This window comes from Grus americana, chromosome 2 (assembly GCF_028858705.1).
Source record: "Grus americana isolate bGruAme1 chromosome 2, bGruAme1.mat, whole genome shotgun sequence".
NCBI classification, from domain to species: Eukaryota; Metazoa; Chordata; class Aves; order Gruiformes; family Gruidae; genus Grus; species Grus americana.
In genome coordinates this window covers 51,878,887-51,905,352 of record NC_072853.1, presented here as the reverse complement: position 1 = coordinate 51,905,352, position 26,466 = coordinate 51,878,887, and the positions used below count along the sequence as shown (strand labels likewise).

Sequence of the window (26,466 nt, the reverse complement as noted above, 5' to 3'; positions counted from 1 at the left end):
TCAGGTGAGAGGGGAGATAGTGTTACCTGTAGCACAGTACTAGGCCTTTTGAACACTGCCTCTTCAATTTGTGGCTCAGGTTGCCAATGTTACAATCCTAAATACTTGCTGAACAGACTACCTGTTCATACAGGAGATGCATTGTTGTGCAGCTTCATTCCTTCTGATGGGCGTGGAGCAGCATTAAAGCACACTTTATAGGGGTTCTAATTCCAGATGCCTAATTGACTTGATGAATAGCAACTACTTAAAAAAATAAACCCTCTTTCTATGCTGATCTGCATGATAGAACATAACATCTCACAGGTGCTGAACACTTAAGAGATAAAAGAAATCTTGCTATATTTCTTAAGAACTCTTTTTTTAAGTAGTCTCTCTGCATTTTTACCTCATTGTCTCACTGGCATCTTGTAGCATGTGGCATGGGGTTCACTGAGGCTCTGGCTGGCCTGACTGTTACATTGTAAGTGGCCTGGACAGTGAAGCTTCTCAAGCAAGTAGTTTTCCCCCTTGAGCTGTTCTCGCTTGAGTGTGGTAGGACAGACAAAAAAAAGAAGTCTATTAGCTGCCTTAACCTACATTTTATATAGTAAGATGTAGTATTGAGTATGTGTTTTGGTTTAAATTCAAAATTGTCAGAAGTTTTCTTAAGTGTTCTGGTTTTACAAATTTATCATACTACCCTAAATGACAAATGCTTTTGAAAGAAAGCTCACAAGACACCTTATGTTCAACTTGAAGTTGCTCACAACTTTTCATAGTTTGAAGGAAATATGGCATTAGGGAAAATTGTGTTACATCACTTTCTGATGTCTTAGGAAATTTTCTATTGGATTTGTATTTCAGAAAATATACTATTGGGGTCTGATTATTTCCAACCATTTATTTAGAATAGGAATGGCCAGCGTGTGTGCGGGTAGTATCACATAAATTTCCATAGCACTGCATCCCACTTGTTAAGGTGTGCTGTACTTAAAGCACCTTTATCTTCCTGTCCCTGTGCACATACATGCACACCCAAAACCTTGCAAGCAGATTGGCTGGACTGCTCTCTAGCCCCTGGGCCATCATCTGGCCACTTCTTCCCAGAACATCAGTTTTATTTGCAAACCTTTTTACTTCTACGCTGAACATACATTTAGGAGTGTGTGGGCCTTAGTGGGAGAAGGGCCACAGATGAAATATCATTCCTCAGTGTACCTTAGGAGGTTCCAAAGAAGCTTTGACCAAGAGGGTCTGGTAGCATACCTCCAAAAGATTATGTTGTCCTTTTGTGCTTTAAAGCCTTAAATAATGTATTTTTAATGTTTCCTTATGTGTATACATGGTAATACATTTTTCAGTAGTTGGATGCTACATTTCAAGTGTAGTATTATGCATTTATGTGTACGCAGAATATATTTTATGCTGCTTATGTAGGAATAGTCAATGAAAATATATTGGCAGTGCTTGGTAGTCATGTGGGTTTTTTTACAAAGGTGTTTTTATACCTGTTTAGGTGGGAATCTGCATGTTTGTTTAAGAAGTCCCTATTTCCTAGGGATCATAACAGCTATATTTGTTTCGAAGATCATGTAGAACATACTTAAGAAGTCCAAAATGAACCATTTTCTCTCTAAATTAGTGACATTTTTTTCTCTCTTTTGCAAATGTCATTGGCAGAAGGAGAGTTAGTTTATTTTTTCAGTCATTTTGTTGAATCAGATTTCTATAACATGTATTTTCTTCTTTCCACTTTTCAGGCTTACAGCTGAAAATATCTAAGCTGAAAAAGGAAAGATGCTTGTAAGTACTCATCCTAATGATCTAATTTATTAAAGGAGAGTCTGAGTACCACTAACAAGCTGTAATTCTTGCAAGATCAATTGAGGTTTCATGGATTCTTCCTTCAGACATGTACAAAACTCTCCTTGCTTTAATAATTTGACTGAAGTCATCTAAAGATATAGGGTGTGTAACCTGAACACTAGGTTTGCCTGCCTTGAACAAATGACTGGTAAGGTTTTCTTATCCATAGTATTTCTAGGATGCCTACTAAGATGTTGACGTCCCTAATACAAAAGATAATTAGGGAGATATTTTAAAATTAAGGTTCTATCTGTAAAAGAGAAGTGACAAACCAAAAAGCCAACTTTTTTTAGAATTTAATTTTTTTTGCTACATGTTGGCCTTTAGTATCAGATGTTACACCTTAACTCGGCTTTCAGTCATTCAGTAAAGATTCTGGTAATAACCTTGCTAATTTTCACAGAAGTCTTAAATTATAAGACATATGTAACTTCTTTTGCAATCATTATTTGCTACTAATTTTTAGTTCTGTTCATTAGAAGCAATTTGGGGAAAAAATCTGAATTACAAGATTTACATGTACAGAAGAATCACAATATGTATTTACAGCATTAAATCAACTTTTATTTTCCTTCTGCTGGCTAAAGCCATATTTAATTAAATTATAAGAGATATGCTAATGTGATTCTTTATTCAAATTTTGACTTCAGGTTTAATTATATTAATACTGTGTTAATATTACATATGACCTGTATTGTGAGTTGCACTTTATAAAGTGCTGTGTAGGAGGAATACAAATAAATTACTTGATCTTTTTCTACTTTGGAAAACAATATAATGATATGAGATATGTTAAAGAAATTAAACTCTTCTTAAAATTAGCAAAAATACTCCATATTTGCATTTCCAGCGTTACCATCTGAAGTCAAAAATATACAATCTTACTTTTAAAGTGTAGCAGCAGTGCTCTCAAGCATAGTTTGTGCTTTTTCTGAATTAACATTTCTATCATCACCTAGTCAGTTTTCTTCCTCATTAATTCCTATTAGGTTTTTTCATTGTTTCTTTTTTAGTTACATTTTTCAAGTTGTGTAAGCAGGAAATTCCCTTAGTCTAGAAAAATTAGGTCATCACGTGCTTTTTTTGTACAATAGTGACTCAAGCAACTCTCTAGCATTTTTGATAGTTATTTTCAAAACTCCCCGATGTGCTTATATTTCTGGTTGAGAGGGAAACACAGGTGTCTTTCCTTGGGAGTAAATTCCCTCTAGTGGAATCCATCTTTCCCTTTTCCTCTAACATGAAGTATGTAAATGCATCTTAAAATGATACTGGCTTTTCTAGTATAATTAGATTTTACTACAGTCCATACTTAACGTGCTGTCTACTTTTATTATAATTGTTCTTCTGTAATTATAACTGTCTCACTTCCAGAAAAATTGTTCTTGTTTCTTTTCACTGGGCATTTGGAAGAAACTGCCTTCAGTTGTGTAATGCCTGTGTTGCTCCCTTCCCTATATATCTTTTCCAGTTTTGTTTATCATGGTGCTCAAACTTCCTCTGAGCTTGTGCTTTGCTTATTTCAGTTAAATATCGCCCATCCTGCTGGCATTTGATAAACCACAGTAGCACTTTATTGTGTTCCTGAGCAGGTGCAAGTGTTTTCTTCGCACTTTGTGAGGACTAAAGGCTGCAGAGAAGCTGGTAGAAGATAGCAGTGGCAGCTGAAGGAACAGTTCAGGACAGGATCACAAAAGGAAAGATTAATTAATCACTTCCACGACAGCATCCACCTTATTCTGGTACCATCAGCATTCTGTGCATTTACCAAGGAATTCACCAAACCTACAGCAGGTTTTACAATCCCAAGAGTGCCTGTGTGGCTAACTCCCTGTTCCCCCATATATGCACCTGCTCCTCAGGGTCAAGATTTGTCAGCTTTTATATGGCTTCTTGCTCAATCTCCAACAGTAGTAGAACACAGGGCATACTCTTTGCAGCTGTTGCTTAATTGTGCATAAGAATTCACAAATTATTAAAAAAGTGGCAATGGATTCCAGTTCCTTATTTGGTGTGTTGGTGAATTTTTACTCAGTTGGAAATATGAATTCATATGAGCTTTATCAAGATTTTGAGTTCAGGATGTATCATGGAATGTTGTCACATCTTTCAATAAAGTCCAAACAGTATATGCATCTTTACATTTTAAAGATATGCTTTCTGAACATTAAGATTGATATTGCAGTATCACAAGGAATATATTTGTTAGTAGATGAAATTATATTAGGTTATTAGCTGACTCTGAGTTAACAAATATTTGATGCTATGTTTTATACTTAAAGGCTACACCTACTTTCCTGGAAAAAATCAGTTTAACATGTTGTTATTTCTTATGTATAATTCATAAATGAAGTACTTAATTTCATCCTTTTAGATTAAACATGAAATATCTCTTGCTGTTATTGTCAACTTAATCTGGCATATCATGAGTTACTTCCACGTTCTGAAAATCTTAAATTGATCAGTTAATTCTCTAGATGATGAATATTGTCAGTGATGTGACAGAACGCATAACAAATGGTTTAATAATTGTTTGTTGGAATCTTTCTACAATTACCACATTGTAGATACAATACTCTTACATAGGAGGTCTTGTTCTCCTTGGTGCGTCTGAATACCTGAGGTTTAGTATTTCAAACTTGGTAATCAGCTGACAATGAGCGCCTTATTTTGTATCCCACTTCAGAATTGGAGCTAATGACTTGTAAATGCTGGGTCAGAGACCGTTCATTATGCAGAATGCCTTCATAGCCAAAAATGTCTGGCATGTTTATCAGGTACACTGGAATTCTTTAAAAAAAAAAAAAGGCAAGCAGCCTAGTTCCTTCTATCATTTTACTATCTTAATGTGACATTTTACAGGGTTTAGGTGGAAGACATGGAGTATTTTTAGCAAATAACTCAATGCCATAGAATGACTTAAAGGTAGCTTGAGAAAATGTTTTAAAATTTGATACTTTAGGTCTTCTCTAAGTTGCATAAACTGAACAATGAGATTTTTTTTTAATGCCATAAACATCAGAAAAATTGTCAGACTTCAAATTTTGCCATAGACTGACTGTACTTGGTTAATGAACTGAGGTAACAGAACTTTAACATTTTGTTCTCCCCAAGTGAAAGTACAAATCTTAAATGGTCCCTCATGCTGTTTGCATGTAACTGTTTTATATGTTGTATATGCAACTAGAAAGGACAATATTGGTCTAGGTGGTAGTACAGAAAAATAAAATATCTGTTCTTAAATTTCATAATTAGTATGTCTGTGATTGTACACTGCAGAAGCTTCTAGCTGTCCCATTCACTTTGTGACCTATGATTGTTAATTTCTTGCATTACTCATACCAGCAATATGAAAATGTGTTTGACTAATGTACCTTAAAGGGATAGTGTTGATTTAAAAGTATGTGCAAAAGAATTGTATCAACAAGTTGGTAAATATGTTTTCATTTCCTAGTGTATGTGTGCTTAGCAGCTTTTTGTGAGCCACTTTCATGGCGTCCTCAAATAATCCATCTCAGGCACACTGAAAAGAAACACTCGCTTTCATGGAATATACAAAGAATTCCACGGTAAAAAGAAGAGCTGGGAAGGAATTCTCAGAAGTTAGTCATTGTCATGTTACATAGGTTCACCTGCTTAGCTTTTACTGAAAGTTTATTTCCTTGTAGAAAAAAACCATGGGCTTGTTTTTCATACCTTGTTTGCATCTAGAAGTCGTCTTGTGATCTGATAATAGAAGTGAAGGGGAGCTAAAATCTGGAAGTTAATAGTCCTGCTTTTCCTTAGCTCTTTTGAGGAGGAAATGCTCTTTGTTAATTAAATAGCCCTGGCTTTTAGAGAAGGTATTTTCTCCAAGATCTTCTGTTTCTGAGGTTTTTGGGAAGAGACTTCTCTTCCCCATATTTGTATTATGGGAATCTATGTTCTGTAGACTCTGCGAATTTCTTCTTGAGGAACTAAAACTAATGGATCTAAAGGCTTGTCAGAGCTTTACAAACCTAACGTGGTTTTCCACACTGCAAGATTCACTTACTGCTAAGACAAGACCAAAGTGACCTGATTGGGAAAGCCCCCTATTAGCTTCCCAACAGCTCAGCAGCACAGTAAAATAAGAGAAGTGCTTGAGCTTATATTCCTTGAAATTGTTGCTTGAATACTATTAGCTTTTATGCCTTGACTATCATCAACTCTAATTTTTGTCCTGAGTAAAAATCAGATTTCTCAACAGAAGCTCAACTGTAATATGAGTTAGAAACTAGCTGCTCCTTTCTTAACTCGGACATTTCTAAATTACCATTCATCAGAAACACTTGCTTCATTTCTCCTCAACTTAATATTCGTGCTGATGATAATCACATTTCCCAGGAATATGAAAGAAACAAGCCAGAGAGAATTCTTTATTGAAAAAGTAATAGCTGTAATTTAAAGCTAGAACTAACTTTTTTTTCTACTTGATTTTAGGGATGCCGAGAGGCTTGAAGAGTTTTATACCAAGAACCAACAGCTCAGAGAACAGCAAAAAGCACTTCATGACACTATCAAGGTTTTAGAAGACAGGTGAAGTAGTCTTTTAGCTTTTGGGTTTGTTCTGTTTTGCTTTTACAGAGTAGCTCTGGATTCTTTGCAAGTTTTGGTTTGGGGTTTTTTTTGGTAAACCAGTCCTTGTCTAATATGATCTAAATAATGTGTTTTAAAGAAAAGTGGAGACTTTAGATTATTCTGACTGAATTGAATTTTTGTTATTTTCAAAGTGCTTAGCTTGCTTAGTTCAGTTAAGATAAATAGAAGTTAAATAGATCAGCTTGGGAGACAGACAGGCATTTTAAAGCACACTCTATTCCATCCATTTTTGTGGGGGTAAGTTTAACATCAATGGAGATGTAGTACAAGAACAAAACCCAAGGGCAAACTATATAACATACTTTGAAAGTCATGATATAACTCATTAGGAAATCTTTCAGATTTGGGGGAGGTCTTTTTTACCAGTTGTCTGTTTTATCTAAATTTAATCACAGGTTCTGTCTTTTTGCCTTCTTTTGAACTTCGATATTCTGATCACCTTTTGACCCATTTTGCCTTTTCCTTATTTGTTCCTGTTTAATCTGGCATAGCAAAACAAAACCAATAGACATGAAATTACAGTGCATTTTTTCAACTTTTAAAAATGACACCTGTTTTGGAAACTATATGTTAAATTTGCAGTTAATAGGCTCTCAAAAGCTTTCTGAGAACAGGAGATCATTACATAGTAAATTATTTTCCTACTTTCATGTGTTACCTCAAATTTTGGAGCTATGATACTCAAATTTGGCTTTCAACTCCCTTTCTCTGTGAAAGGCATTAGGAATAAACTTGTAACCATGCAGGTAATAACTTTCACACCACATAGGTAGAGACATTTACAGTGTGGATGGACTTTTCTAATTCCTTAGCAGATGAAGTACTCACAGTGCAGAGCACAAAAAGAGTACTTAAAATGGTTTAATACAAGGAGATGATAATGCTGTGTTTATTACACAGTCAGATAAGCTGGTATGAAGAGACATTTCCGTATTTTACTCTTCCCATAATTCCACAATATTAAAACCCCATAAACCAAGATGGCTTTTGCTTCCAATATTCAACCATGGAATTGGAAACTTAGGTGGTTTGTTTGTTTTTTTTTTTAATACTCCATGTGTTAGTGACAGCAATGCAGAACTCTTAACCAATTGGTGTCTTATTTAGCAGGCAAAATAGAGTGTGGTTTTCACTTTGGTAATACTATTAGCTTTTTGTTGTGTACCAGAAATAACTACACTTCAGTTATCACCTGTAAAGTGAACACACATTTCATTGCATGAATGAATGTGTCAAGTAAGATGGAGTGATCATAACAAGTCCTTTCTGATAGGTTCTGATAGCTGTTATTTCTTTAAACAGCTGATCTGAACCATTAGAAGCAGTGGAGGCAATGCCTCACATGGACTTTTGGATCCACTTCCAAGTATTGAGGTCTAGATAAAAAGAGAGGATCTTACATTTACTTGGTATTTGTTACAGAGTGAAGTTACTATTTGTCCTTTTTTTTTTTCTTAATGACAGTGATGTAGCCTTCTTAGGTGAAGTAGTAATTATATTTACTAAAATTATTTGCTTATTTGTATTTGCTTGAATGAACTTTACTTGTAATGAATGGTAATTTATATCTGACAGTACTCTTAGGACACCTCACAAAGGCTTTCGGTGGCAAGGTGTAGCATGCTTCACTTTCTTAAAATAATGCATGTTGCTTTAGAAGTATCCAGTACCTACAGTCGTTTATGCAAATGTTAATACAGGTAGTATTAGGTTGTTGAGAAATCTCAAAATATTGCCATATCAACATATAAAACCACAGTACTTAGTGGTGTTCTGTATAGTTGACAGAAATTTTCTGGTTTTCATTGTTCAAAAGGCCAGTTAAGTGTGGATATCTGCTTTATGGATGGCAGGATTTTCTTAACAGAGAGACTTTTTTTCTCTTAATTTTATTGTAGATTAAGAGCGGGATTATGTGATCGCTGTGCTGTAACTGAAGAACATATGAGAAAGAAGCAGCAGGAGTTTGAAAATATCCGGCAGCAGAATCTTAAACTTATCACTGAGCTTAGTGAGTTTTATCCATGAGTCTGAAGACAAAACTTACTATTTTGTAAACTAGTTCCTTGTGAATTCCTGTAACTTGATATAATTTATATATGCTGTGTTTACTAAGTCCAAATTCTGTCAGGGGGATACTTAATTCTACAGTCTGAAAATACGTAACATACCAATTACTAGTCACGTGACCCATCTTCTTAGATCCAAGTGCTGATACTGAAAGTGAACTGATGTGGAAAATCTTAGGGTATAAAGTAGCTACTGTAGATAAAATGTGGCTGCTTCTGTTTATTCCTACAGCTAAAACAGAATGACTGATTACCAGTTTTCCTAAGGAAACTCTGACTTCAGAAGTAACTGGTGATCACAAAGTAGCAAGTTCAAACAGAAGTTCCCTGGGTCCAGCTTGTGCCAAGACCATCGTCTTGGAGTTTAACTGCAGTAACCCATAACTTTCACATAACCCTCTAAAGCCATAAAAGAATCGCTGCATGCCAGGCAGTTTGTAGGCAGCTCATTTGGAAATCAGGAAGTTGTATATATGGGACAGGAAAAAAGAAACTCTTCTGGGTGACATGAAGGCAGGACACAACAAATGTCTTCATAAAGAGCGTTTGGAAAGATTAGTTGTAAAAAGTGCTAAAAAAATACAGGACAGGATTTTAAAATGTTAATGGTGTCTGTACCATTAATTAATTATTTTGTGTCATTTAGTTGTCCGGCTTGATCAAGAACAAGCAGACATTCAGTGAGATTTAAAATATGGTAAATGCCAGATACAAAAAGTAGCTTTTCAGTGCTTAAGTTATTACTACAGAATCTAATATTACTATATAAAATACATACATTTTTCAAGGACTTTTAATATTGGATATTTATGTAAAAATATTCTGAATTCTTGAGTTTAATGATTAACAACATGGGACAACCAATCTTTAAATAAATCTCTGAACCGTAAAAATCAAGGTGAGACCTATTAGCTACAAATCTTCTTGAACGCTATCTGACAGAACAGTAGTCTTTCGTGGGTTTGGGCTGACATCTATATGACAATTTATGTATTTCCTGCAACCAGCAAAAAAGGTCAGTCAAGAATAATCCAGAGGTAAAATATACAACAAGAAAATAAAAAGGAAAGTGAACAGAAAAGTTGGGAGCTATCACTATGTTGGTTTGAAACGGCGTGGAAAAAAGGCTGAAGGTGATGCAGTAAGCTTGTGTGAAGTCCAGGCAGAATGAATTGGAAATTAAGAAAAGTAAATAAAAAAAATTCTGACAAAATATTTAACTGATTTTTAAGAAATCAGGGGTTTTTTCCCATTCTCTCCAATTAGCTGGTCACTTCAGTGGCTAAAACCAAATTCTAATTACTTTATACTTCATAAGCTGTCTTCAACCTAAGGAAGCAATTTTGTCCATGGAGCTGAGTGAGCAATTCATTCATCTTTACCACACAGTCTCACTTGTACGTACATAAACAAAAGTAGTTCATGATTGTGTGGAACTAATATTATGATCCAGTAATTGTGACACCTTTGCCTTTTCTAACACATCGTTTTACGACCTTTTTAATGACTAGCTTGAAAATTCATTTTGGTAATACCATACACCCTCTATGCCCTACGTTTTAGAATTGGTTCTGTTTCCTTAAAGGACATTACAAAATTAGGTATGATATGATGTTAACGTGTGCATTGATTTTTTTTTTTTTCCCCTCCTTTCTTTTTTTCTGTAAATTGCAGTGAATGAAAAAAACAACTTACAGGATGAAAATAAAAAGATAACTGAACAGTTCCAGCAATTACAGAAGGAGTTGGAGTAAGTTTTGAGGGTTTTGGGTATTATCTCCCCTGCAAATTCCTCGGTAGTGATGTTTGGGAATATAAATATCAGCTTTTAAGTCTTTAAAACTTGAGTTTCCTCTTTTTTAATAGATTGTGAAAAGATAGTCTACAGCCACTATAACAACATAAAACTAGCAACTTTGTATTGTGTAGAATTTTTTTTTTAAACTGTGTGCATCTTTCTTTTTTTAAACTGAAAGACAGATAAATTTGTTGTAGAAATTCTGATTGACTTCAAGACTGTTCAAGATTATTCTGGTCACAGTGCATAGCAAAGCCTAATATCTCATTCTTTTATGCCTCTGTGGACTCTTTACCAATTCTTTCCTGCTAGGTTAAGACCTTAGAAAAGTAGTTTCTCAGCTAGTCAAAAAGACCCAGGATCTTGCCATAAATTTTTAAAATAAACTTCAGATAATTTTGTAAATTTTGAAAGAAAACCATAAAAATAATGAACTACAAATTGATTGTCAAATTGTAATCTGATATGATAGCAAGAACATGCCATATAATGTTGTGGTTAATATGCAGATATGGTGCAGTATGCAAGGCAGAGGTAGTATTCCTTTCTTGTATAGCTGTGGTCTGACATCATCTGAAACTTATTTCGGTTTTGCCTATCTGCTTGCTGAAATTAAAGCTCTTCATCCTGCTGACTTGGGGTTTTATTTGACCATCTAATTTGGTCTCCAGGGAGCAAAAGCAACAAGCAGTGGAATTAGAAGATGGTGTCATTCCAGATTCTCCAGTTCTGACTTCTTCGTTTTCTATGGTTAATCGTATGAGAAGAAAAAAAGAGAATAGGCATATCCGATACACAGAACATACACACCCAGATTTGGAACTTGCAGAAAGCAATGGTGGTAAGAGTATTGTATTTTCATTTTTAATTAATTTTAAAATATATTTTTAAAGGCTAAAGAAAAAGATGGTGTATAATTTTGATTGCAAAGGGTGAAAAAAAAAAAAAGTCGTGGTTTTCTTGGTTTGGCTTTTTTCCATTTATGCTATAATACATGAGTCAGGGGAAAAATGTCTTTAGCAGTAACTGTTATATCAGCGATATGCTCAGAGCTTATCTCTGCCTCCTACTTTTCTTCATCCACATACACATGCAAATATAACTGTTTTCCAACCCATATCTATTCTGTAACTACAAACTAAAAAATCTGCTAGGGTTTGACTCGTGCGTACATCTACGTCACCACCTAGTGGAGAGTGAAATAAATGTTTTGCCACATTCAGCAGTTTTTCTGCAATTAAATATTACTGAAACTGGTAAATATCTAATTCTAGCAGCTATGTGATCTTTTTCTGGTACTGATACACTGTTGGCATTTGTTTTGTGTCTAAGTTCAGAAGTATTGTGCACATTTAATTTCTAAACTTCACTCTAATGTCATAGAAATAGCTCTAATGTATTTTAACTGTAAGAATTTTTTTGTGAAATAAGGGACTTTGGGCTTGTATTTAATGATACACAGGAAATATGATAAACAATCCAGGTGTTCTTGAAGTGTTAATATATCTCATGGAATAAAAAAAAAGTATTTAAAATGATATGAATACATCTAAGTATAAATCTTGACTAAAAGCTTCTTTTCAATAATAAAAATAGCACAACTGTGGGGTGAAGAGGGTGGGTTGGTTATCCGTGCCCTTTCTTTTGCCTATGCAATTTTAACACTGTGAATAGGTTTTCCTTTCTAAACATACCTACTTCTTTCCATTTTCTGAATAAAAAGTTGGCACTAAATTAAAGTTAAATATGTAGGAAATGGTGTAAATACCTATCACAGGTAAGGGCTATAAAAAGCTGTTGGTGTCCAGATAGAAGGGACTACATGGCATGAAATTGGTCGTCATTAAAATCTCAAGTTTTTCACATTTTCATTACCTTAGCTGATGCAGAAAATTATTCCCCTGGGTGGGTGGTTTACTTTAATAGTTTTGTTGCCATATTAACAGGTCAAATATAGATTGAATATATACTTTTTATGTGGTTAGTATAGAACATGATGTAATTATGTGTCAGTATTGTTTTACGGTTAACTGGCTAGGCTCATATTTGTGAGCAAAAGGATTAATATGAAATATTTGTGACTAATTTGTCGTAGTGATACTTCAGAATAAAATAAAAATAATCAGATGTGCGTAGGTTACTGGATCTACTGACATATCAATATTCACATTCAGTGCTTTTAAGATTGGGATAATTGTCTGTATCTACACAAAATTATCACAACATGATACCTAATTTCACTGTGTGAACATGTTTCCACATCTTCTAGAGTTTGGAAGAATTCCGCTGTATTCCACACAAGTGAACAGTCACCACGGAGAAGAGATACTAGTGGCAGATACCTGTGATCCGCAACTGTCCCCTGTACCAAGTAAGTGTATTAATAGATTTAGTTCTAATTCCACTCAAAATAAAATGTTCTAAAACTGAGGGTTCATCAACAGCTGAGGGTTCATCTCTTTAAACACAGGAGCCAGAGAAAAGATGTTATGTTTAATCACAGAATTGCTGCTGAAATGCCTATCTTGTAATACCTTTCTGTATGCCACTAGATCTAGTGGCATAGCATCAGGGCTTAGAGTCAAGAAATAAGAGCTGCACTGAGCTTCTCCTTACTGCAGATATCTTATATTTTAGGTGACTTACCCAATTGCCTTAAGTCTGATTTTTCCAACTGTACAGGAGATAAAACATTCTGAGAATTGCACTTGTGTCTGACATGAATATGCAACATTTAGAAGTGCTTCTGTTAATTATTCCCTTTTTTGCAATTGTGAATTGGTACAAGTCTTTAAGTCTTAAGTCCTTCTCCATAAACAGTTCTTTGACAAGAATTTTGTGTTCCTCATTTTTTTTCTGTGAAGCATTTAACTATAAATGACTGCAGGAATCAGTGTTTTGGAATTATTTGTGCAGGTCAGGTTTGTGGTGGCTGTAGTTCTTGTACTTTCCCATCATATTACCTTGCCCCAGTTTAATAATGAGTAATGTTAAACTACTAAAAGAAGGGAAACTCATCTATTCGGTTTCCTAATAAAAACACAGGAAGAATAATAAGTCTCACCTAGGAAATAGGCATTGCAAACATTTTTACTATAAATATACATTATCACTGTTCTACATGCTTTTCTACTCATAAAGATAAACCAAGGATGGGAGGCTATCCTGTTCCAAAGCCATCTTTTAACTTGGCTGCAGTCGTGGCAGAAACAATTGGACTTGCTGTTCAAGAGGAATCTGTAAGTAGGATTCCCAGATTTCTTACATAATGAGCTTTTTGTGCCAGTTGTTTTCAAAACCAGTATTTTTCTCTTTTGCATTAAAATTCTGCAAAAGTATTCTGAGTTCCAATAAGCTCATTTTGATTTGCTTTTGCTTGCTCATTACAGAATTGCTCTAGCAAGAAGACATATAACTGTGCTGACCTGTCCGGGGATTGGGGAGGAGGGCAGGGGGGCGGTTCCTGCTGTGCATACAACTTTCATGTTTGACTAAAACAGTGGACTAAATCCCTGGGTCTGCCAAACTCCCTTTGTGCAATAATCAAGTCTAAGACACTAAAAAAAGATTATTTGGTGATGAGACTGTTTGGTGACTCAGGTGACATTATTTGATGTCTTTGCTTGGTAACTACAGTGAAAATGATAGTATGCGGACTTTTTTTTGCGTGTGTGTGCATTTGAATGATGAAATTTTTTAATTTCCCTAAGATTTCTTTAAAGTTGTTGGTCAAAATTTCATCTCTTTTGTAACTTTTATTAATTTTCAGTTTTGAATGGTTCAATTTGAATGGGTCTTCAGAGTCTTTATGTGCAAACATAGCATATTTCTGATTTTTAATTCTAATAGCTTCTCACACTTAATTTCTTTTTTTTCCTTCACCACTTGCAAGGAGTCCCACAGTGTTCTGAGTCCTCCCCACACTAATGCTGTTATGAGCCAGGCCCCAGAGAGCATGCAGTCTGAAGACTCAAGAAAACATCCAGCTTCTGAATCAAGAAATGATGGCAACAATTTAGGGTGTGTTTCCACTTAGTTATAATATTTTAAACAGGCTTATATGAAGTTCTGGTTTTAGTAGAATTTAAAACCTTACAGCAGTTTGTTTTAAAGGCACAGACGTGGAAATAAATATTTTCATATTATAGGGGCTTCTTTCAAGTAAATAGCATGAGAAGCAAAGGAACTGATAGAATGCAAAACTGTGGACTTTTACTTCATTTGCAAACTTCTGATTTGGGCTTTCTGTGTACGCAGTCCCTCCCTCACTGACTTCTTGATATTGTGAGGTATCTTCTGAGGCCCGTAAACCTGGGGGTAAGGGATCTGGAGCTGGGGTAGGAAAATGATCATAAAACCTTTCTGCTGACCAGATGTCACGCAAGTTGACTGTTGCCCTTCCCACTCCCCTCGGGATGTTGTGGTCTAAACAGAATTTTTTTTGCCCCTATTTGTCACCTTAAATGTATGTTTTGTTGATGACAAGTGAAAACCAGAGTACCTGAAAGAAGCTTGCATGCTTTCCTTCACTTGCAGAAGCTCTGAAAATCTGTTATCATGGTTATAAGATCTATACAAGAACCTAGATAGACTGCTATCACAACCATTCTCACTTTCATCCATTTCACTGCATTGAAAGGTAGGGAGTCCTTTGGTGGAAGAGTTTTCTAGGTAGGTTTAATTCTGTCCTTGGTTCTCAGCTGAATGTGGAACAGAATTTTACACCATACTAAAATGAAGGATAAGGTCTGTGTTTCGTTTGCCATTTATGGCTCTAGGTGCAACAGTACTTAACTCCTCGACCAAAAGTTTCCCTGTTCTTTTTCCTTCTGTTTTCAGTTATTACTAGCAGCTCTGACAGCTTATAAGATCCTATCAGTGATCTACTTTAAATTTTTGTATAGCCCTTTCTCTCCTCCCAGTCCCCTGTGTACTCCAGAAAAATACCTCATCTCTCATTGTATTCAGTCTTTCAGATCCATCTCAGAACACTCCACCACATGCTGACTGGGATTCTCAGGTAGCCTCTCCTGTTTTTGGAGCTTCTAGCAGTGTGAAGAACAACTCAAGTACAAGTTATGCCTCTTGTATTTTAGATTCAGGATTGAAGCCTAATCTCAAAACCAACCTCTTCAACAATCCTTCCAGTTCCAGATCTCATAAAAGTAGACCAAAATCTGAAGATGTTGCTTTTGTTGCACCACTGAATCTTGGAACTGAAATCAACTCAGTTATCAGCCAGGCCTCTATCAATAGGCAAATGGTTGTGAAAAAGAATACTAATGAGGCTGTAACCTGTGTTGGAAACACTTGTGCAACTAAAAATGAGGTGATCAAGAGCGATTTCCTTCTCATGCACCAGAGGCAGCTAGAAAGCAGGTGTGCTAAGAGAAAGAAAGCTGAAGATGAGCGTGCAATTAGCTGTGAAAAAACATCCTTCAACAAAGAGAATTCTATGCCCTTTCAATCAGATGTTCAGCACATTAATGGGGAACATACAGTTGATAAGCCCTTGGATCTGTCTGATCGCTTCTCTGGAGCTCGTTGTCAAGAGAAAAAACAAGGAGGTGAGGAGACCTGTAAAAATAGACTGAAACAGGTGACTCTGCGTGACATTTTTTCACAGCTAGGGAAGCCCATTCCCGAAGGTTCATCGTCCATTCAAAATGCCAACAATGAGAACTGTTTGTTTGGCAGAGAGTTACAAGAGGAATCCCATGTACAAGAGGCAATGCTGGGAAAAACATTCCCAGATAAGAAAAACCAGATCCAAATGAAAGAAGAAGTTCCTCCCTTCAAAATTGCACCACCACCATGTTCTCCAGACACAGAGAAACTTTTTGATGGTATGCAGGTATGCTTTCCTGACTTTTTTTTTCTTCTCCTTTGAAATATTATATTTAAGTTTGGGGAAATAGTAAAATTGCAATATGTTGTTAGGTTGCCAGTGGCCATGTACCAAATAGAAAGAAAACAAGGACAGGACATGGAGAGTCTGAACCAGCATCTGTACTTCAACCAAACCCTTGTAGACTGTCAAAAAATAAATCACTGCAAAATGAGCCAGGTAACTTGATGAAAATTTTCCTTTTATTGCCCCCCTGTCCCTCCAGCCTGTGCTATGGTTGAATTGATTTTTTTCATATCTTCTTTTCTCCCACTTTAATCACTTTCTCTGTTCGGCTTCTAACTTAGTCTCATTCTAGTCAGGACTTCTCAAGATCACCCCCCACATTTTCAATCTATGTCTTCCTTGCCATAATAAATATATCATTGGCATTCAGTTGTAAACTCAACAGGCTAGGAATTTTGTTCTTTCTCATTTATTTAGTATTATTGTTTACTGCAGCATGTGAATAACAAATGCTGAAATAAAATCTCAGGAAATTTCAGTTTATCTATATCAAATGCTTGAAAACTGTACTTAAGTGTAAGGATAAGCCATTTTGTTAATATTTTGCATGATTCTACAATTCATCTGTTAAAGAAATTTTAATGATAATGAACAGATGCTACCAAATACTCTTCCTAGAAGTTGTATCTTCTTTCCTGTTAAGTGGTCCCAGTCTGCAAACTTGTTTTTTTAACTGGGATTGTAGAATTGCTTCAGTACTCCTTAGCTGAGCTGTTATGCTGCATACTTTCCTTAGAAGTACTTGTATTGTGAATTTAAAAAAAACCTGTCAGCAGTTGGTATGGCCATGTAGCTTGGAATCTAAACCTCTACTTCACAGGTAAATCAAGAGCCAGGAACAGTGGCCAGACACTTTTCTACTCTTTTGCATTCTAAGACCTGACTTTTGTATTATTATTGATCTAATATCTTCTATCTGGTATTAATACTACTTGATTTACATGGTACAGAGATTTTACCTGCAAGAGTATTGTATGTATTACATACCTCATGCAAACACAAAGGAGTGGTGTGTTCCCTGAATATGACAAAAAACTTAAAGATCTAAATTTCTAACTCTTCAGAGAAAATAGGATTTACACCAAATGAGCATGTTTATTGTTTAAGAAAAACACAAAGATGAATTAATAAAAGGAAAACTGACTTAAATTTAGAATGTTGTTGGCAGAATTGGATTCTGATTATTTGCCATTTTTCTCGTATTCTCTGCATCCAGACCTGAAAGATAAACCTTTAGAAAACCTCCAGTGGAGCATAGACCCAGGAGCTGACCTTTCACAGTACAAAATGGATGTTACTGTGATTGATACAAAGGTAAACTTGTGTAACATGTCTGCATGTTCTATGATATTGAAAAAAGCCTACAAAAGTAGTGTCATGAACTTGATTCTGGGCAGACCAAAACCACTTTTTAACAAAAATCTAAATTCAGCTCATTTGATAATTGTTTGCACTTCTAAAATGTTTGTTTATGTGTAGTACACTACAGATATCCTAAACCATCTCCACTATCTAGTTGTATTTGATAAACTCAGCTAGGTGTTTACTCAGTATGAACCTGATGTGTTTGAAGGTGGTTTGGGGTTTCTTTTAAGACAAAAAAAAATTCTCATTTTTTTCCTGTGAAAATGTTCACTGTGATATCTCTTTATGTTAAGTAATAGAAAATGTACAGATAATGACTATTATCTCTCTTTGAGTTGAGTGCAGGTTGGTTATTAGGATTTCTGAGAATTCTTCTAAAGACTATTTGTTTTCTCTCACTTAAAGGCTATCTTAAAATGTTTAATCTGACCAGTTTTTAATTTCTGTATGTTTCATTGTTACTTTTTATCTTTGTAGAATTTAACATAAAAACTTCTCAGGCATTTCTTGGCCATCAAGTAATGTAATCCACCAGATAAATGCTTCATTTGAATTTCAAAACATGTTATTCACTTACCTAGATTTTATGTCTTTATTGTGCAGAAACTACTGCAGAAAAAAACATCACAGAAAGTGTCCAAAAAAAGTCAGTAACTGTTGTGGAAGTGTTTCAGATACACAGCAATGGCACTTACTACACCAGTTGCTTCTGAGTGCAATTGTCATATTTGCTTTTTTTTTTTAGGGTGGTTCTCAGTCAAGAGTTGAAGGAGAAGTTGTTGATATGGATTATACATATGTTAGTGATAGCGTGCTATTAAAAATGAAAAATCAAGAGCAAAACCAGGAAAGCAGTCCAAGTAAGATTTTTTTTTTTTTTTTTGGTCATCTGTGTGTTTGTTTTGAGGAGGAAAGAGTGAAGGGCATGTTTTTCCTCTGTATGAATAAGTAGTAGAAAATGGTTTGCAGTAAAACAGCACTGATGTATTTTTGTAGGTTACAAAGATTAGTCTTTTTCCTAATAGAATCAGTGGTGTTTGTTGAGCATTTTTAAACTTAGATTAAGAAAATGGTAGGATTTGTGCTGAGATAAGAGCCAGTAGCTATGCTTTTACAGTGCTTAGAGTTAAATACTTAACCATGTAATAGTTCTGATCTCAGATGCAACAATCACTCTTAAAACAGCTTTGAAAGTGCGCTGTGTAATCATATCAAACTTTCTATGGGAAGACTAATTTCGTTTTTAATGGCATATAAATAAAACTAGGATACTTAAAATAAGTCCAAATGTGTTTATATCCCATTTAATTTATGGTATGTGGTGAATCATGGCTGCAGGGCAGTGACTTTTAACGGTGTGTTTTGTTTCTTTAAGCTGTTGCAACTTGACCACATTTCCGTAGTTTATCTCCTACCAGCAGAAAGTATTTCCTTCTGCTTGAATAACTCCATAATTACAAGAACAAAAATTTAATGTATCCAGTACTAAGGTTAAAGGTATATCAAAGTGATTTAGTAATTAATCAAATTTTACAAATTGAATCAAGGTATCTTTATGAAAAAGAGATGAGCATTGTCCACATTTAAAAGATTGACAGAGAAGTTGCAGAAAGAATAAATGTATTGCTGGTGTTGAGTTAAACAGTACTGAAGCAGGAAGTAAATGTTGGTTGTTTTGATACACATTCGGTCAAATACACTTTCTTGACTTAAGTTGTTGAGAGACTGATTTGGATGTTCATTATGGTTTTCCTAATAGGAGGAGAAAAAAAAATGAATGATACCTTAACAGAAATGTTTGATCGGACAACCCATGAAGAGTATGAATCCTGCCTGCCAGAAGATAGTCCTCCTGCATGTGATGAAAAAGAAACTCTTCATGATGAAGAGCAGGATAAGGGAGTAACAGCAGCAAGCAAGAAACTAAAGAGTGGGATATAATTTGTTTTGTCTTTATTAGCCTGGTTAAACTACAGAAGTTGATTTGAAATCAGGCTCTGTTCTCTAGGAACAAATATGCCAAATAAACCATGAGTTCATTTTTCATAAATTCATGGAAAAAAATATTCATTGTAAGGACATAACCAATATGAAAATTATTTGGCAGTTCATTTATATAGCCACCACATAAACATGGGATGTGTAATGGAAGTTGGCATAGAAGCTGTGACTCTTACAGAAAACAGCAGCTTTGGGCTGTAGATTACTTGCTTCTTTTCTTCTCCTTATCCTAGGTTGTATCGAAGGTTTTGCAGTATTTTGTATTTTAAGCAACCTTTGCTTTGCTCTTTTGCTTATCTTTTTTTACTTGTCTTGCTCCTGTTTTCCTTCTATTCCAGTAATGCTTTTGATCACTGGTTCAATCAATTCTGTATTATTTTTAGTATCTGTCTGAATCTGTTTTCTCAGACTGAACGTACATGGCATTTTTGTATTTCTTAATAGCTGGCTAATACTTTTACAGACATTTCTCCAGGCAGTCTGTTAACCTCGTATGACATGTAATTTTTTGTTTTGCATGTATATTTACAGAACATGAGGATAAACAAGATAAAGCCAAACAGAAAGCTTTTGTGGAGCCATATTTCAAAAGTGACGAAAGGTAATTTTGTTTGTACTGTACAGGCATTTTAAGGCTCTTTATATCCTCCCTATGGGGAACTTATTCTTCCATAAAATAAATGTGTTTGTGCATAATGTACTGGCAGCTGAAGATGCACCAGTAAGAGATCTAGTGAATTGTATAAAAGCCTTAGATAAAAGCTGGGGTAGGGGGTAAAAATAAACACATTGAGATGCCCATCTATCACATTTGCTGAAGAGGAAGGATTGCCTCTTCTGTGTCTTACAATTTTATTGAATGCAGTATTTTATAATCCATGTTTTTTTCTTACAGGCATGTGGTTATGCATGAGTTTGAGCAAAGAGCCTATGGGTTGCTTGTACAAATAAAAACCTTTCCTTCTCTGGCATTTTTGCCCCTTCCTCTAGGCAATAAATGAGTAATGTTTAACAACTTAGTACCTCTTTGTGCTTCCTCTATTGCCTTTCTGTAGTCTATCATTGGTAGTCTGAGTCTTCATTTCATAATAATACCAACCCGTTCAGTTAAATAGTTGTTAGCTTATTTTTTTACCTCAGCATATGTTTTCTTTATTTGGTGTTTTGTGAGCAGATAAGTTAAAAATAATATGTTAGTTCTGTTCTTGAACCCTAACATATGTTCCTCTTGCAGAAATCAGTGCAAAGTACAACTGTGTCATGGTCAAAATAAATATTCTACAGAAGATCTATATTTGAGTAATTTTGATCTAGTAATTACTTTCACAGTATGAAAAGCCATAATGAGGAGATGCACATCTCTGGTTATGTAAAAGATCATGTTACATTTTAAAAAATCCTGGAACTGTTCCAGTTACAAAAATAGTCCTATTCAGCTATAAATTGCAATATGATTAGATTTTGCAGGTATTTTCTGATGTTTTTTCTTTTCTTGAGACTCCTTCATTGTGTTCTAAAAACCAAAAATTTCCAGACGTGTAGGAGAAATAAATGTGCTATCATGTGAAAATGTTTTTGTTTTTCAGAAAGAAGACTGTGTTAGATTTTCCTCATATTGAGGTTATTAGAAAAAAAGAAGAAAGAAGAAAATTGCCTGGCCATACTTGTAAGGAATGTGAAATAGTAAGTAGTGCTTTAAAATTTAGTCAGTCTTCCATTCTTCTAATTCTGCTAGTATTGAAGTGCTAAAGTGTTGTTGAAATTATGAATCTGGTTGCATCATCATCAGTACCTACAGTAGTAGAGAAGTGTTTTCCAGAGCTGTTTTATGAAGTTTCGGGTTGGTTGGTTTGTTTTTAACTGTAGTAACTGCATGTAACTTAGTCTTAATTTTTTGTGTGTATCTGTATGAGGATAGAATCTTCTCACATCATGGTGCCAGTAAGATTTTTGTTAATAAAAAAATACATTAGCTAGTCAAAGAATGATTACAAGTTTCTAAACTTTAGCTCAAAAGCTCTACTGGAATTTACAGATACCGGAATAAGTAAGTTCTATGTCCTGTTGTATCTATAAATAGATATATCTTGATATTTTTTTCCTTGTTTTCTGAGATGTCTGTATTTTCAGATAATTGCACCACCATAGGTGCCAATGTGTATATATGTGCAAATGCACGCAAAAATGTTTACATTAGAAGGTTAAAAAGTATGAAATGTTAGATTTCATGTTATACTTTTTTCCTCCCTTTCAAATTACTAAACTGCTTTCAGATACTTGGTATAGAGATGAAATATTGAAGTAATTGCATGTGTAATAAGGACATATTTCATTTGGTCATTAATAGATTTTTCAGGCTAGAGTTAATTAGGCAATGATTTTATAAATTATAACTCACCAGAAGTGTGGATTAATAACTGAATAATGATGGATTCTCTGGAGTCTTTTCACTTCATTTCCACACCTATATAGAACTAATATTTTTCATAGATTCTCCTGCTATTCACTTTCTAGTTAAGTCATGTTTACTTAGCTGAAGAAATTTATTAGACTATATTTTTAACAAAAACACATTCCTGAAAAATAGCTTTGGTAAAACTCATTAAATACAAATAATTAAGCTTTACAGTCAACTATAAATACCATTTTCAAAAATATGTTTGATTTAAAGAGTTTGAAAGAAGACAAGATGTTGGGAAAAAACCCAAAACAAAACCAAAAAAACCCCTAACTTTCTGACTATTTCTTGGCCCAAGAGACATCTGTTAAGTGTTTTAATTTCCTGTCTCTCTGCAAGCTACAGATCTTCTCTCTCAGCAAATCCAGTTCTTGTTACTTTCTGGCAAGCTAGAGTGGTAACTATGGTCTTTGGAAACATTTACAGCTCCAATTTTACAATGTTAGGTTTCTGCCTTAAACTTTAGAAAAGTTCAGGTTTGTTGTTTGTTTTGTTGTGGTTTTTTTTTTTAAGTCTGCCCATTCAAGATGAATGTCTTGGAATGTGTGGAATGCTTGGCTGTGTCATTGCACTATGATAAAACTAGCTTTGAATGAAATGCCTATGGAAGAAGGGAGTATTAGCCTAAGCGTCAATGATGCTTTAAAAAAGTCTTGGCTTACTTATTAGTCATACAGGTTTGAAAAGTCTCCAGAGTCTAAGGAAATACTTAAGGAGTGGGTAGAAATCAATAAATTGTTTCTGGTCATGTGCTGCATGCAGTATGAGAGCGGGGAGAGTTTTCTGTCATTTTGAGAGGATGTGAGAGATTTAACTGCTGCATATGCCATAGAAGACTGATATTGAAGTGCTTTATAAGTCCTTATCTTAAAACTTTGTGGAAGCATCTCATTCACTTTACAGCATAAAACATGTGATAAGAGGTCTTTTTTTGGTTTGTTATGACTTTGGGATGCAATCAGAGAAAGATTCTATGCAGGAGTTACTGGTAGCTTGTAAAAGTAACATTTGTTAGTGTGGTTATTAAGTCTAGCTATGCTTTAGATAAGTAGGAGAATGTCAGAAGTTTTTATATATATTTAGATTACAGAAATTACTCTTTAACTGACTTTGTGCTGAACTAATGAGAAATGTTTCAAGGGTTTGTTCTCTTTTTTCAGACCGCAAGTTGTAGAGTTCTGTAAATGATTCTGTTACAGTGAAGATACTGCAGGATGAGATTTTGCATATCTTTTCATACATGGAAAAGCCTAGCTCGAATTTTTTGTGTGGGTTGAAAATGCTGTGGATAGTGAGATCAGTCTAGAAAACAGCTGAGAGTTCTTTTTCCTGTTGAGCAGACGTATCATGTAACTTTCTCATTCTTTGTAAACTCTAATAGATTTCTAAACAAGCGAAAAGAAAAAAGTTACTTTCTAATTTCTTTTGAATACATAGTTAGCTTGATTATTCATTGGTCTTTATTTTCTGTTCCTACAAAACTGTACTGTATTTTTCATTGTTTGTTCCATAAATATTCCTCACCAATCATAAACACTTTAAGTAAAAAAAACCTGCAGCACGATGCAAACTTTTGGTAGGCTGATTTCTAAAATTCCAGGCTATTTAAAGGACAAACATAAGGTGCACTGCTAATTATCCCTAATAGACAGCTATCCCTAAAAGACTCAGCTATTAATCTGTTTGGTTTACACAGATACTGTAGAATACTTATAATTAACTTTGTTGACTTAATACCATGTCATTTCTTAACTTTTATCAGTGAAAATTGATATGTACTAGATAACTACCTGTTCCTCTTCTTTCATTAGTCTCTAGATCTTTAACTGAGTGACAGACATTTTTCCAGCTGGGTCTCTGAAGTCCAACTGCACAAGTGACCCTACTATATCTTACTTAATCCCCAAGCTACTGATAGCCACTTAAGTTCTGGTCTTGGCATAGGTTTTTTCCCTGTTTAAGGGAACATTGTGTAAAACAGTGGCAAACATTTTCAAACTAAATATCCCCAAATTCAGTGACCGAAAGGGGTTCTGTGGTCAAGAGTATGGGAGTATCCTGGGCTTATACACAATATGTTTTGAAGAACCTTTTACTAGGGGCTGATAACCAATACTATCTTTGAAACTGGAAATTTATTCTATCCTGCGTACCAGGACTTTGTAGCAGACAGACCAGTAATCTGAAATTTTGGGTACAACCTGCTAACAACCTGAATCTCTGGTTTTGACCAGGAGACTCACATCTTACTAAATCAGATTCCTGTGCTAATAAGGGCATTGAAAGCAGAATATGTTGTGGTGTCACATTTTGTAGAATGGCAAGAAATCTGAATTGATTTTTGGGGGAAGGAAAATGTACCTCAGTTTCAGGCAGAGTCGTAGTTCCCATGGACTACAGAATCACAAAATGAAACAAGTCTGCTTTTCCTAGTTCATGTAGTTTTGTCACTGACATTTTCAGAGCTGTGATTACTCTTTTTCTATACAATCATCAATATTTTATCTCATGATTTTTTTGGAGGAGGATTTTTATGCCTATTTTATACTTTGTCTGCCATGTAGTAGGAAAAAAGGAATTTTATCAGTGTACTTCTATTCCAAGTACATTTGCTGAAATCCTACCAGTAGATGGAGACAGGAAGTAATCTCTATTGCCAGAGGTATTCTGTTCCTTTCCTGATTTTCCTAGTCTAAATTACTTTCCAGGTGATTGAATGAGGTTTTAAACCTTAGTTTGCCAGTTTGAATTGTAACACTTTCATTTCAGTAGAATTGTTTCACCACTTTTAGGAGGGTCCTTGTGCAATCCAAACAGTGACCATTGGCTTGCCACTTGAATCAAACAGTGCATTCGCTTTGAAAATATTTTAGTACTCTATGATATCTAAGTGCCAGATTGCTATTTTTAGGAGATGCTGATTAGAATCACAAACTAAAACAGTAGAAAACTGCATGAAAAAACCCTTATCTTTCTATGATGCTACTCATGGGGAAACCAACCAAAAAGTTTGGGGAGTGTATATACTTCTCTCGTTGCAGCCCCCAGTACAGCTGACAGGGATGACAGAGTAGCTAGCCAATTTACTATATATGCTAGAGAATCCACAGCTGGCAGATAGTTTCTGGAGTTCCAGTGTCAGTCAGCTAGTTAAATTAGCTCTTTATTTACTCCTAATTTGAGTGTAATAGGGTAATAAAGTAGGAAGCATTTTAACTTAAGTTTGCTGTTACTACTGTAAATTTAGACACTGGAAATAATTCTGCAGCATGGATTTTTTAGTGCTTTTTTAATTTTCTACTTTATTTGTAAATGTGAGCCGAAACTTAGTTTATTAGAAAATTCCCATCTATTTCCACACCTGTGTTCCTTAGCTTTGTAAAATCAGTCAGTAAAACTGTTGTCATTAGTAATTGTACACATGCCTAAACCTTGTACCTATGGTATGTTAAAAGATACAAAGCTAACAAACTTGCCACCATAAGGTTATACTTAATCTGTAAATTCAGTAAGCTTTTAGGATAATGGCCAGGTGTTTGTCATTTGGATAACAATTCTCTGCTCTTGGCTATCCTCACCATTAATTTTAGATAACTGTGTTAATAAACAGTGATTGACAGTGTCATTGTGTAAAGCAGTTGCTCTATATGTATGAATTTGTTAACTTGGATTTCTTATTTTTTTTCCTAACATTCAGTATTATGCAGACATTCCAGAAGAAGAGAGAGAAAAGAAACTAGCTTCCTGTTCAAGACACAGATTTCGCTACATTCCTCCAAATACTCCTGAAAACTTCTGGGAGGTTGGATTTCCTTCTACCCAAACTTGTGTGGAAAGAGGTTTGTGCAAAAACAGCTTACAAAGCACTTTTTAAAGCTGATTTATTCCCACACACGCACACCCCACAAAATGGTTCCCTGAAATTATCTCTAGTTCATTAAGCAGCCTTTCTCGCCCAGTCTTGTTGAGGTCTGTTTACTTATTGGCAGCCATTATTTTGAATAAATATTGTCTTTTTTAGCAGCTCCTGTACTACTACGAAGAAGGGAATCTAAGGAAACCTTCTTAGACCCTAGATAGAGAAGGCAGGAATAATCGGGATTTTCGTAGAACTTAATTAAAACCCTACATGTCTTTGAACCAAAGCAAGAATTGGGTCAAGATTTTCAAAGGCAAAGGCTGACAGATTGTACTTACTGAGGAGAGACAGGCAGCACTGTTGATGTCCTTTGTCTTTATCTGTAGAGCTCCACAATACCGCGTGGTAATGGAAATGTTCAAGGTGGGGTGTGATTAGTTTTTAATACATGTACCCTGCTTGTTAGTGACACTCAAAAGCTGGGACTTTTTGTTTCGTTTTGTTTGGGGTGTTTTTACTCCTCTTCACACAGAA

General features: G+C 35.0%; 1 protein-coding gene across 6 annotated transcripts in view; it reads left to right on the top strand.

Moving 5' to 3' along the window:
• RBBP8 (RB binding protein 8, endonuclease) overlaps positions 1–26,466 on the top strand; it is a 42,326-nt gene that overhangs the window by 12,557 nt on the left and 3,303 nt on the right. For all 6 annotated transcript variants that reach the window (XM_054816818.1, XM_054816821.1, XM_054816820.1 and 3 more), the window contains 16 exons: positions 1,743–1,785; positions 6,310–6,405; positions 8,367–8,479; positions 10,212–10,287; positions 11,007–11,176; positions 12,605–12,706; positions 13,477–13,574; positions 14,228–14,355; positions 15,304–16,189; positions 16,276–16,402; positions 17,466–17,563; positions 18,360–18,474; positions 19,374–19,544; positions 20,147–20,216; positions 21,202–21,298; positions 25,771–25,912. In XM_054816818.1, coding sequence (XP_054672793.1) covers positions 1,743–1,785; positions 6,310–6,405; positions 8,367–8,479; positions 10,212–10,287; positions 11,007–11,176; positions 12,605–12,706; positions 13,477–13,574; positions 14,228–14,355; positions 15,304–16,189; positions 16,276–16,402; positions 17,466–17,563; positions 18,360–18,474; positions 19,374–19,544; positions 20,147–20,216; positions 21,202–21,298; positions 25,771–25,912 — 2,532 coding nt within the window. The remainder of the gene's footprint in view (positions 1–1,742; positions 1,786–6,309; positions 6,406–8,366; positions 8,480–10,211; positions 10,288–11,006; positions 11,177–12,604; positions 12,707–13,476; positions 13,575–14,227; positions 14,356–15,303; positions 16,190–16,275; positions 16,403–17,465; positions 17,564–18,359; positions 18,475–19,373; positions 19,545–20,146; positions 20,217–21,201; positions 21,299–25,770; positions 25,913–26,466) is intronic.